At 38.0% G+C, this 12,441-nt stretch overlaps 1 protein-coding gene across 3 annotated transcripts in view; it reads left to right on the top strand.

Moving 5' to 3' along the window:
- Nucleotides 1-12,441, top strand: part of LOC123349356 (transcription initiation factor TFIID subunit 4-like) — a 202,600-nt gene that overhangs the window by 101,999 nt on the left and 88,160 nt on the right. For all 3 annotated transcript variants that reach the window (XM_044987325.1, XM_044987324.1, XM_044987323.1), the window contains one exon: nucleotides 453-509. In XM_044987325.1, coding sequence (XP_044843260.1) covers nucleotides 453-509 — 57 coding nt within the window. The remainder of the gene's footprint in view (nucleotides 1-452; nucleotides 510-12,441) is intronic.

Here is a 12,441-nt window from a genome sequence, read left to right as displayed (position 1 = left end):
TTCTGTTAATGAAATATTTGAGTATAATTATTTGATTGTGAAAGATTTTAAATCAATAAATGATAAAAGATAATGTAAAATATTTGAATGATGCTTCTATCAGGTGTTTTTCTTTTCTGAGTTAGAACATAATTGTTTCATAGCAAATGCATGTGTATGTATTAAATAGCCAGAATCTAAACTTCCCTTGAAACTTTAGAATTGGTAATAACAGAAGTAGGTTGGGTTTTTTATTTAAACTTACAGTGTCGATTTTATTTACAACTGAATATTTAACAGTGTATTGGGTGAGGCCTACAGGCTTGAAATTGCACTTCTATGACTTTAAGCATCCCATCTTTGACACCTTGTATCCTGTTCTCTTTTCTTTGCTATTTTTTAACTTACTGCAACAGATGAGGGGTTCTTAAACCATCTGTTAACCTTTTTTCCCATTTTTTTTAAACATGTAGAGTCGCTCAAGGCAAGAAGACCCAGAGCAAGCTAGGCTGAAACAAAAAGCAAAGGAGGTAAGCAGAGCTAGAGATCATTACACTTGACATTTCAAGGCTTGAACATATTAATTTTTTATGCCTTGCTACTTGTATATCGTTAATAAAAATCTGACTAAAACTTTTAGGATGTATTTGTTGCTTTGCCTTTGATCTTAATGTTTGCAAACTAATACATTAATACATGTGAAGCCTAAGGAGATTTTATAAGAGAATATTTCCATACATTACATTTTCATTTCAATTTTAGGTAGCTGTAGCTTTTGTTGGGTTGTTGATGATGACAGCAGCATTAGATTTTGGTGGAAAATGTATGCTTTTGTCTTTCTGTAAAATGTCACTTCCTAGAAATGTGTTACTTTAGTTACTAGTTTTTGTTTTTGTAACAATTAATGTTTTTAAACTTGATGTTTTATTCAGCCATCATTCTTAGTTCCTGTAGTCTAGAAATCATCAAATAACTGCATTTGAAGTTTTGATATTATAGCTGAAGGTCCAATTCTGTGAGGTGCTGAGCATGCTTTATTCACACTGAATTAAGGAGCCTGCCTCTTGCTTACTCAAAAGGATCAAGTCATAACTTTATTTAGAAAGATATAAAATATCTATGTCATATGCAATTGTTATTTAAAAAACCAATATCAGTATAATACCCAGAAAACCCAATCCCTGTTAGCTGAAGTTAAATTCCATTAACTGTATTAATGACATCCATTAGGAGATAATAGATACAGAGATATTTGTTTGACAAATATTTTACCTATTTCCCTGTTTTATGTTAGCTCTGTGTGGTCAGTGTTTTATAATTATCATAGCTATTCAGATCTCATGTATATACAGTGAGAAGCAAAGAAGCTGCTCTTTTTTGAAGTACGTAGATGAAATATATATAAATTTCTTCCATGACGTGAATTACTGTGAATAGATGTGAAATATGTAATGAAGAAGAAATGTGAAAAAGAGTTCATTTAAACTTTTTGCCATGTGTAGCTGCTTTTCTTGACTAAGGATTTTGAAAATATTTTGAAAATTTCACTAATCAACTACTTTCCTGGAAAATCCCTGGAATTGTCATACCAGCTACTGACAAAGATACTAAGGCATAGATACAAAAAGAAAGTCAGTTTTGAAAATATATAAAAATAATTGAAGTTAATGAAATGTAGCAAAACTGGCTGTTAAGTTTACCACAAAAGCTATTCTACTGCTGAAAGCGAGAATGAGGCACTATTCAGACATTTGTAGTTTATACTGCCTGCAAAGCTAAGCTAGTTTGTAGATTTAATTATTTTTTATTATTTTGTTGTAAGTAAACTATCCTAGAAATATTTGCCATTCGTTGGGAGTATGGTGCCATGGTCTCTCATTGAGTGCTCTTCTTATTAATTGGTAGGCAGGGGAAGGAAAAATGATGGTCTCTTTTAGTAAAAATACACGTTTTAGCAAGTAATCAGACTGAAATAAGATGAATTCTTTATTGCTGTGCTGAAAGACGTACTGTCTAGTAGATTTGGTTGCTTTTGCTCTGAGCAACTGCAATGAGCATCTCTTCTTCTTACTGTGAGAAATTCAAAGTAATTTTGATATACATTGCATTTCTTGATCCACTAGGGGGAGTGATGCTGTACAGACTTTTGAATAGAAGAAAATGTTTAAAAATAATAATCTTGCTTTATTATTGAGTTAGCAAGTATTTTGGTGGTAATCTAATTAGTAATGCTGAGATCAAACTGCGGTGTGACTTTAAAGTAGTAATTGTTCCTGAATATGGTAACTTGTTGGAATGAACAAATGTAGAATGAATACCGGGTTTTCTGTTTCAAAATGCTGCACCCTGTTCTTTTGTACAATAGCCCTGCCTTGTTTCCCACCCTTCTAATGAAAGTGCATAATTTGCTGGCTCTCTGCCTCTGTCTGAAGTTGAATTTCATTCTACATATTTAAAACCATATGACTATAAGATAAGACTCATTTTTCAGTAATTGTTTTTTTCCTTCAGTTTACTGAGCGTCTTTTCACCTACAAATATTTAAATATCTTTAATATTTATTTAAAATATATTTTGCAATGAATGTCCCCAAAATGGGTGGAGAGTACAAAACGTAAGTAGGAGCGACGTGTTTTAGTTGAGCTTTTTTTTACATATAGTTTAGTTGGATCAGTTACTGAATGAATACTGACACTGTCAGTTGCATTGGTACTACTGAGACAAAATGACCGACTTTGTAATACAGAAGATGATATACTAGCCAGATGGTAGTTGGGGCATTATATTATCTGAAGTTAAAGACCTTGAATTAACTTTTCAAAAAAAATCTCAGTTTTATAACTTCTCTGCTACTTTTAAATGTGCAGATAATCTATATTCAAGAGGAGATTTGGATCTCCCTCCAGATTTTGTGAACTGATGAAGGTGATATTGTTAGCTTTATGAAGATTAGCTGAATTGAAATCAATATAAATGACTTGAATGTTGGATTTTGAAGACACTTGTTGCGCATTTGCCCTTCTGGCTGGTGGTTAGACACTATTATTTAGTCAGGTATGCTGAGAACCCCCAAGTCTCCTATTTTATGCACAGCGCTTTGGAGCTTAGTCTTATTTCCTGGATAGTGTTGGCGTTTGTGAAGCATCATTGATGTTTTATGCTTGTAAGTCATAAATTTGCTCTTCTTTTGATAAAGATTTGAGAATTTTACCATTATCTGGAAGGGTTTACAGGCTCTATAAATCTATAATGTTTCAGGGCTGTTGATATACCTGTATTTGAAGGGTGACACCAGCATATTCATTCTATTACCCACCCAAACATTTTTACATTATCTCTTCATCCTCATTTGTAGGGTGATCAGGACTGTGCTTTGGATCCATCTCAGGTAAACTCAGGCCTGGTCTACACTACGCGTTTAAACCGATTTTAGCAGCGTTAAACCAATTTAATGCTGTACCCATCCACACAACGAGGCCCTTTATATCGATATAAAGGGCTCTTTAAACCGGTTTCTGTACTCCTCCCCGACGAGAGGAGTAGCGCTGAAATCGGTATTACCATATCGGATTAGGGTTAGTGTGGCTGCAAATCGATGGTATTGGCCTCCGGGCGGTATCCCACAGTGCACCATTGTGACTGCTCTGGACAGCAATCTGAACTCGGATGCACTGGCCAGGTAGACAGGAAAAGCCCCGTGAACTTTTGAATTTCATTTACTGTTTGCCCAGCGTGGAGCTCTGATCAGCACAGGTGGCGATGCAGTCCCAAATCCAAAAAGAGCTCCAGCATGGACCATACGGGAGATACTGGATCTGATCGCTGTATAGGGAGGCAAATCTGTTCTATCACAGCTCTGTTACAGAAGATGAAATTACGAAGCACTTGAAAAAATCTCCAGAGGCCACAGTAGGGACTCAGCACAGTGCTGCGTGACAAGCGCAACGGAAAGCCAAAGAATCAAATGGACGCTCATGGAGGGAGGAAGGGGGTACTGAGGACTCCAGCTATCCCACAGTCCCCGCAGTCTCCGAAAAGCATTTGCATTCTTGGCTGGGCTCCAAGTGCCTGAAGGGTCAAAAACATTTTCCCAGGTGTTTCAGGGAGTATGTCGTCAATTTACACCCTTCCCCCCCCGAAAGAAAAGGGAAAAAAATCGTTTCTCGCCTTTTTTCAATGTCACCCTATGTCTACTGCATGCTGCTGGTAGACGGGGTGCTGGAGAGCTAAACAGCAGCATCCTCTCCCCTCTCCTCGGTGGCAGACGGTACAGTACAGAAGGACTGGTATCCGTTCTCGTCATCAGCCTGTGAGTGCTCCTGGCTGGCCTCAGGTGAGGCTGGCCGGGGGCACCTGGGTAAAAATAGGAATGATGCCTGGTCATTCCCAGTAGATGGTACAGAACGGCTGATAACCGTCCTCATCATAGCAACTGGGGGCTGAGCTTCATCAGCCCCCTCCCTTTCACGTGTAAAAAAAAAAAAAGCTTCTGTACTGCCTGGACTATCATAGCAGCGGGATGCTGGGCTCCTCTCCCCCGCACCGTTTAATGTCCTGCCTCTACTATCATAGCAGCTGGAGGCTGCCTTCCCCTCATTTTATCTCACTAACAAGTCACTGTTTCTTATTCCTGCATTCTTTATTACTTCATGACACAACTTGGGGGGACACTACCACGCTAGCCCAGGAAGGTTGGCGAAGGAGGGAAGCAATGGATGGGGTTGTTGCAGGGGCACCCCCCGTGAATGGCATGGAGCTCATCATTTCTGCGGGGTCTGACACGGAGCAGCTATGCTCTCTGGTTCTCCAGTACACTAGCCCCATATTCTATGCAGGACTGACTCTATTTTTAGATACCAAAAAAGAAGGGATTGACTTGGGGAGTCATTCCCATTTTTGTCTTTGCGCCCCCGGTCGACCTCAGCCAGGGGCACCCATGACAGCAGCAGACAGTACAGAACGACAGATAACCGTCATCTCATTGCCAATTTACAATGGCAGCAGACGGTACAGAACGACTGATAACCGTCTCTGCTATCATGCAAAAGCAAATGAATGCTGCTGTGTAGCGCTGCTGTATCGCCTCTGTCAGTGGCATCCAGTACACATACGGTGACAGTGACAAAAGGCAAAACAGGCTCCATGGTTGCCATGCTATGGCGTCTGCCAGGGCAATCCAGGGAAAAAGGGCGCGAAATGATTGTCTGCCGTTGCTTTCCTGGAGGAGGGAATGACTGATGACATTTACCCAGAACCACCCGTGACAGTGAGTTTTGCCCCATCAGGCACTGGGATCTCAACCCAGAATTCCAAGGGGGGAGGACTGCGGGAACTATGGGATAGCTACGGAATAGCTACCCACAGTGCAACGCTCCAGAAATCGACGCTAGCCTCGGACCATGGATGCACACCGCCGAATTAATGTGCTTAGTGTGGCCGCGTGCACTCGACTTTATATAATCTGCTTTACAAAACCGGTTTATGTAAAATCGGAATAATCCCGTAGTGTAGACGTACCTTCAGAGTCAAAGTGGGTGGAGACTTTAGAAGCAGAGAGAAGTCCAAGGTGTGGGCACTAGAAATAAAGACAATGATGTGCAGAGAATGGGACCAATGGGGGAGATGAGAGAGAAGTATCTAAGGGGAGAAAGGTGACATCTGAAAGGAGTGGCTTAGCAATGGTTTATGAGGAAGACAAATCTAATGGATGAAATACCTAGTTTTAGAGTTGAGAAGAAAGCTATCAAAATATAGGAAAAAAATTATAATAGGAAGAGATAAGGGAAAGAAAAAATAAATAAAGCAACGGGTACTCTTTTATGCTCAGGACCTCTGGACAGTCACATCTTCTTTAAATCAAATTAGCTCAAACCAGTTTTAAATTTGGTTAAAAAAATTATTAAACATCATAACTAACCTCGTTATAATAGCCCTACCATAGACTCTGTCTGTGAGAGTGGGGGCTTTCTCTACACACAGGCTTGCACTGTTTTAGTCATTCTTATGCAAACTCCTGTGTGGTCACTCTTATTTTTGTTTGAGTCATCTATTAAGGTTTAGTTTTAGGCTAAATCAAAATAAGTGTTCAAGCAGGGGTTTACACTTGTTTAATTTTTAATTAAAATTCATGCCTTCATTAAACTGATGCAACTCTCCTTGTTGACAAGGACAAGACAGTGACCAGTAAGTGTATTTTAATGTTAAACCTATTTAACAAAGTGATGCAACATTATCTTTAAACTAGTTTATTGCAAGACAAATGCTCCTCTTCACTTGTATACTGATCTACATGAGTATTTAAACCTAGGCTACATTCTGGAATAAGAAAGATCCAGTGTGATTGTCAGTTGAACCTGTGCAAGGAATAGCAATATTTGTGGACAACATTTACATTTTATTACATTGTTAAACCTTTCAAAATCAAATTTTAAAAAATATGATGGCAATTGTTCAGTCCGTTGAAAGAATGGAAAGTCAACTACAAATATGTATTAGAGAAATTGGTTCTCTAACGTTCATAAAAAGGGTTCATTAAATAGGACATAAAACAGACTATATAAGTGCTAGGAAGATTAGAGAAAGTTTAGGAATAATTGAGTCAACACCTAGTAATTAATAATATAAATGGTTTCAAAGAAAGACAGAAGAGGTGAGATCCTGAGCATCCTTTCTGTTATGGATAACTTGCTATATATTCAGTGTCCATTAACTGAAATTCTTATTTAGGCTGAAAGTGAAATAGCTGAATTTGTTCATCCCAATAGATTAACTAGGTTAAAATCTTTGTGTCATCACTAATGAAGGATATTACATAGTAATAAAACTTAAAGTAGACACTATGAACACAGGATAGTAGGGCATGCATCCAGGGCCCAGATCAGTTTAAATAACCCCTAGGTAGAATTTGGTCTCAGATGCACTGTACACCGTGGGTGTGAAATCTTGGCCCCATGGAAGTCAGTGGCAAAACTCCCATTGATTTCAGTGGGGACAGAATTTCACTTTGAGTGCACTCCAGAGATATTATCCTTATCTGTGCCAGCAGCCCACCTTTTTAATATTTGCACAGCAGTAACAACACATCTGAAATGAGAAAGCTCTTCCAGGGCGTTTGTTGAGGATGGGGCAACGGAAATTGAGCTTCATGGGCCGTTTGCCCTGCACCCCCAGGATCAGTGCTGATCCCTCAGCTTGCCCCATAACTTAAGCACACCCTTTCCCAGAACTCCAGCCATATGGGTGCTCTAGGTTTATAGTTCACCTCTTGAAGGGCTTGTGATAGTGAAGCAGACAAGCACACACAGATAGACTTTGCACAGCAGTTTAAAATTAATTACTCTTTACTTAACATAAGGATACACAGACATAGAGAGTTGAAAGAATGGAAAGTCAACTGCAAAACACAATTTCCCTGCCTCAGTTTCTTCACCACTCGGTCATTCTTTGTGCATAGGCTAGAGTCCTCTAGAGAGTCATGGATCTTTCCTCTCCCCAGTCCTTCAACATGTAGCTTCTCATTATGGAGTCTCTCTCCCATCCTGCCCGCCCTGAAAAAAATGATCAGTGAGAGTCCCTTTCTTTTATAACATCAAACTCCCTTTGTCAGGTGACTTCCTGCTCAGTTTCATTTCAAAATCCCCAACTGAGTGATCTGTTGTGTAGTTACCACCCCTCTAGAGTTCGGACAAAAGAAATCTTGTTTACCTGGAGCATCAGTTGTCTCTTTGTCCAAGGGTACACCATTTAAATGGATGATTGTCAAAGGGTATGTCTACAGTGCAATTAAACACCTGAGGCTGGCCCATGCCACCTGACATGGGCTCACAGGGCTTGGGCTAACGGGCTGTTTAATTGAGACTAGGTGTTTGGGCTTGGGCTGGAGTCTCAGCTCTGGGACCCTGCCAGGGAGGAGGGTCCCAAGGATCAGGCTTTAGCCCAAGCCCAAACATCTGCACTGTAAATAAACAGCCACTTAGCCTGAGCCCCACAAGCCCTCAGCTGGCATGAGCCAGCCACAGGTTTTTAATTACTGTGTAGAGATACGCAAAGTTTAACCCTCTATTGTTAGCCCTATGCCAGGTGCAAGAATTTCTCCTGTTGCCTTTGTGGGATTTAGCTCAGCATGGAGGCAAAAGACAGCAGAGAAGGCAAATACTAGCCTTACAATCAAAACAGAGTTTTCACTCTGACCCAGATACAGACAGTCCCCAATATCAAACAGAATTCATAAGCTGTACATAGATTCCTCCAAATTGTCACACCCTGTGTGCTGGCCAATGACTATGGGGATGCACTGACTGCAGACTGCACCTTTTCTGCAGCTATTGCATGAGTTTGTCAGGGAGCATGTTTCTCCCAGTGCCCTTGGAGGTGTTATGCCTGGTGCAAACCTCTGGGCATTGTGGCGTCCTTCACTTGCTTGCTGCACTTTCTCTGCCTCGCCCAGAGTGGCTTTCATTGTAGGAGGGTTAAATTGGCCTTAAGCATCTAGCTTTTGAAATGCAGCCTGTTCTGATAATATATGCAAAAAGTGTTTGGAAAGGATGTTAGATATATTTGTACACAAATCTATAACACTCCTCACTGTTTTAAAAAAAAAAAAAAGTTAGATAGACTATTGGAGCACTGACATGGAACTATTAAACCATTCTTGTTCCTATACTAAAAAGAAAAGTTGCTTCTGAGCTAAATATTGTAATTCTGATTCAGCTCAGGATATTTAACTATTAAGGGATAAAAACAATTCTGCAATATATAATTTCTTAACATTGTATTGATAATACCTCAATAATTCTATAGTAGTGGTATTTGCTTGTAAATAGATTCAGATTTACTGCAATTATCCCTATATTCAGGTTTTGCTGAAAACCAAAAACATAAGGAGTTTGGTAAGAAACAATTTATTCTTTCTTAAAGGACTTTTATAACAAATTATTTTCTGTCCAGGAATTGAGCTCCTGAACAGAAAATAAGTTTATTAAATCTCCATTTAGCTCCCTAAATCATCTGAGGGTTAGAAGATTTAAAGAAAGAAGGAGAATCTTAGGAATTTGATCTTGGAATAGTGATTGATTTAATGCTCTATTTGACCAATAAAGGTGCATCTAAACTGGAACATTCTGTAAATGTTTTTCTGTATCAGTTCTGTCAGTACTGAAGCTGTTGTATAGATGGGATACAGGCATTTTTATTACCAGGTTAACAACACGGTGGTAAAAAACAACAACAACAACAACAAAAGAACAACAACAACAACAAAAAACTAAACCAGACAGAAACTTCCTGTGTATATTATAGCTTCCATTGTTTGTCACCTGGTGGAGCTACCTAGTGCAGAAAAATACTTATAAACTTTTCCAGTGTGGACAAGGACTATAGAAAACACCACAGGTCTGAATTTGGCCTATTAAGTTTTCTGTTATGTTGGGCAGTTGCCAATTGAACTGATTTTTAGTAATTCCTTCTCTTTATCAAAATGATAGAAAAACGTTGTATTAAGACAAAGGTATATATCAGACAGCCAAGCTTTGGGGTAAATGGCTTTCCTACAGTTAAAGTTCTTGTGACTTCCATTCTGTGCAAACTTGCTACTCAGAAAGAAATGATTCTGGCTATGTCAAACAAGACACTCTCATGAAAATACTGCTGCATTATCAAGCATACTAATTGGAACTATTTTTACTATATTTTTGTTCTTTTGAAGGAAGACAACATCAGACATGCAGTATGGTACCAAATCCTGATAAATTACTTTGATTGTCAGTTTTTGGGGGCAGGGCAATATATCATTATATGTGCATACATAGTCTAGCATAATGGAGATCTGATCCTCAACTGGAACCTCCAGGTGCTGCTGAAATACAAATATTAATATCTTTAACAAATAAATATTCTCCATAGATATTTTTTTAACTAAAGATCTGCAGAATTATCACGTTCTGCTAAATTTCCAAGGCTAAAACACAGTCTAGACCCTGATCCTACAAACATTTATGTTTGTGTGTGACTTTAGGCAAGAGTGTCTCTTACTGAATTCCACAGAGCTGTTCACACACATACATGTTTGTTATATCAGGGACCAGACACTTCATAGCATCTTTTGCAAGGGCAGAGTTGTAAAATAAAAGAACTGCTTGGTTGGAGGGTAAGGCATGACATTGTAGTTCCTATTCAGGAATGGGAGATTGGACAATAGAAGGCAAAATGCCAAGGATCAAAAGGAAGGTCTTAATCTCTTTCTTTGTGAAGCAGGAAAGACTGGTTTAGACAAGAAGTGGATTAATTGGGGGTAAGCGTAAAGAGAGAGCTTTTTTGCCTTCCCTCTACCCCAAAGTTGTCCCAAGCTGAGGATTGCCCCTTTCAGTCCAGAAAAAATCTAAACTACATCCAGTCTTCTCCCATAAAACCACACTACTTCTCCCCAGAGTGAACAATGGAGGTGATCCATAGTTGGAGGTGGGTTTTTGTCTTCCTAAGAATCATCCAGTGTTGATCACTGCAACAGACAGGATACTGGTCTTGATGAGCTTAATGGTCTGATCTGGTATATCAAATCCTATATTATACCCATGTGTAGTGCACATAGATCTTTGTGCAGAGTGAAACAATTTATTCTACCTCATAAATGTTCGTTTTTTGTGAGAAACTGATTGTAGTTCTATTGTAGTTTATGTTTTAGATGTTACTTTTACTTCTAATTATCTTTATCGGTACAACCAGTGTTTGATCTTTCTTAGTGAACATACTGTATGTTTTGGGATATGGTATCCCTTTAGAATACGGATCTGAAAAAAAGTTTCTCTTGTTTACATACATGCATTTAAACTATAATATAGAAACCATAAATGCTTCACATTTTAATTGACACCATCACTGGCATCAAATGCCATTGTTAACTAAATGTGATGAGAAATATCATGTAGTGTCAATTGGTACTGACACTTAGAATGTCTTGTTTTGGTGTTATCAGTCTATCATGATTTTCCAACTCAGGAAATATTACGTTTACAAAAGATTCAGACAGTAATGTCAATTAAGACAGATATTTCCAGTCAATGATACTAATTGTTTTTTAAAAAATCTGTGTGGTTGAAGAATTAAAAATGTTTACACAGAAGGTCACATCAAATTTGATTATCCATATTTTTGCTATGAATAAATTTATTTATGAATCAATAGTTTATTTCAATTAACAGAATAACAGCTGGAACAATATAAGTGAAAATTAGTATCCTTATGTATACATGTTTTGTTCTAGTCAGTTTTCCTGTTATTTAAACTTTAATTCTTAAGATTCATGCAAAGTTTTAAAATTAGAGTCTCAAAAAGCATTATTACCAATTAAGCTTGATTTTTTTACTGTACATATTTGAAGGACAGACCCTTATTGTTCGTTTGTGTTGTTGTTACAAAACTGTAGCTACACCAGTACCAAAAAAAAGTGTAGACAGCCTTAGATTTAGTTCTAGGAAAGTAGACACAATCCCAGGTATTTGAGCACTCAATCCTGTGATGTATATTTAATATCAACATTTTATTGTGCTTATAGCAGTGTTATCCAGTGAATGGAGAACAGGAGGCCTGGGCTTTATCCTCTCTCTCTCTGGACTAATTAGATTCTATCAGTGATTATCATATGGTGTCAGGTTTCTTAGATATATACATGCTATTTAAAGCTCCAAAATACAAAGACAATAGCCATATTAATAAAACATTTTAATGAGTTCCTTGTAATAATTGATAGACTTCCAAAGGAGATTGTGAAATCCCTGTCATTGGAGGTTTTTAAGAACAGATTGGACAAGTGCCTGTCGGGGATGGTATAAGTTTAAGCACAGGGGGATGAACTTGACTTCTCGAGGTCCTTTCCAGCCCTACATTTCTATGATACTGGCAATTATGTTTATCCCAGAATGGTCATAGGTGCTAGGTGTCCTTATGGAAAATAGGAAACTCTTAAGCTAAATAGAAATGTTGTACATAAAATACAAAATTCAGTTACTGCAAACATAGTTCTGTAAGGAATACTTTTTAAAAAGTCTAATATCATTCATTTTAATTTAGTATGTGGTCACATGTACCATACTTTAAATATTTGCACAAACATGCATGTCTAATAAAAATATGATGAACTGAAGTATTTTACTATCCAGTGATTGATACAGCATAAAGCTAAAAGAATCTAAATACCATACATTGGTTTATATTTAAAAATATAACTTAATTCTATGTCCTGATAAATTACCCTTACATTTCTTTTGATAATTGTTTGTATACCACCAGAATACAAATGAATTATCATATTGTTTTGTAGTAGTGGCCCATCTAGTTAGTGTCCTGTTTGAATAATTCAGTACACACACACACACACACACACACACACACACACACACACACACACACACACACACACACACACACACACACACACACACACACACCTGTAGTTGATAATTATGGAAT

This window comes from Mauremys mutica, chromosome 14 (genome assembly GCF_020497125.1).
Source record: "Mauremys mutica isolate MM-2020 ecotype Southern chromosome 14, ASM2049712v1, whole genome shotgun sequence".
NCBI lineage: Eukaryota > Metazoa > Chordata > Testudines > Geoemydidae > Mauremys > Mauremys mutica.
This window is presented reverse-complemented; position numbering and strand designations above follow the sequence as displayed.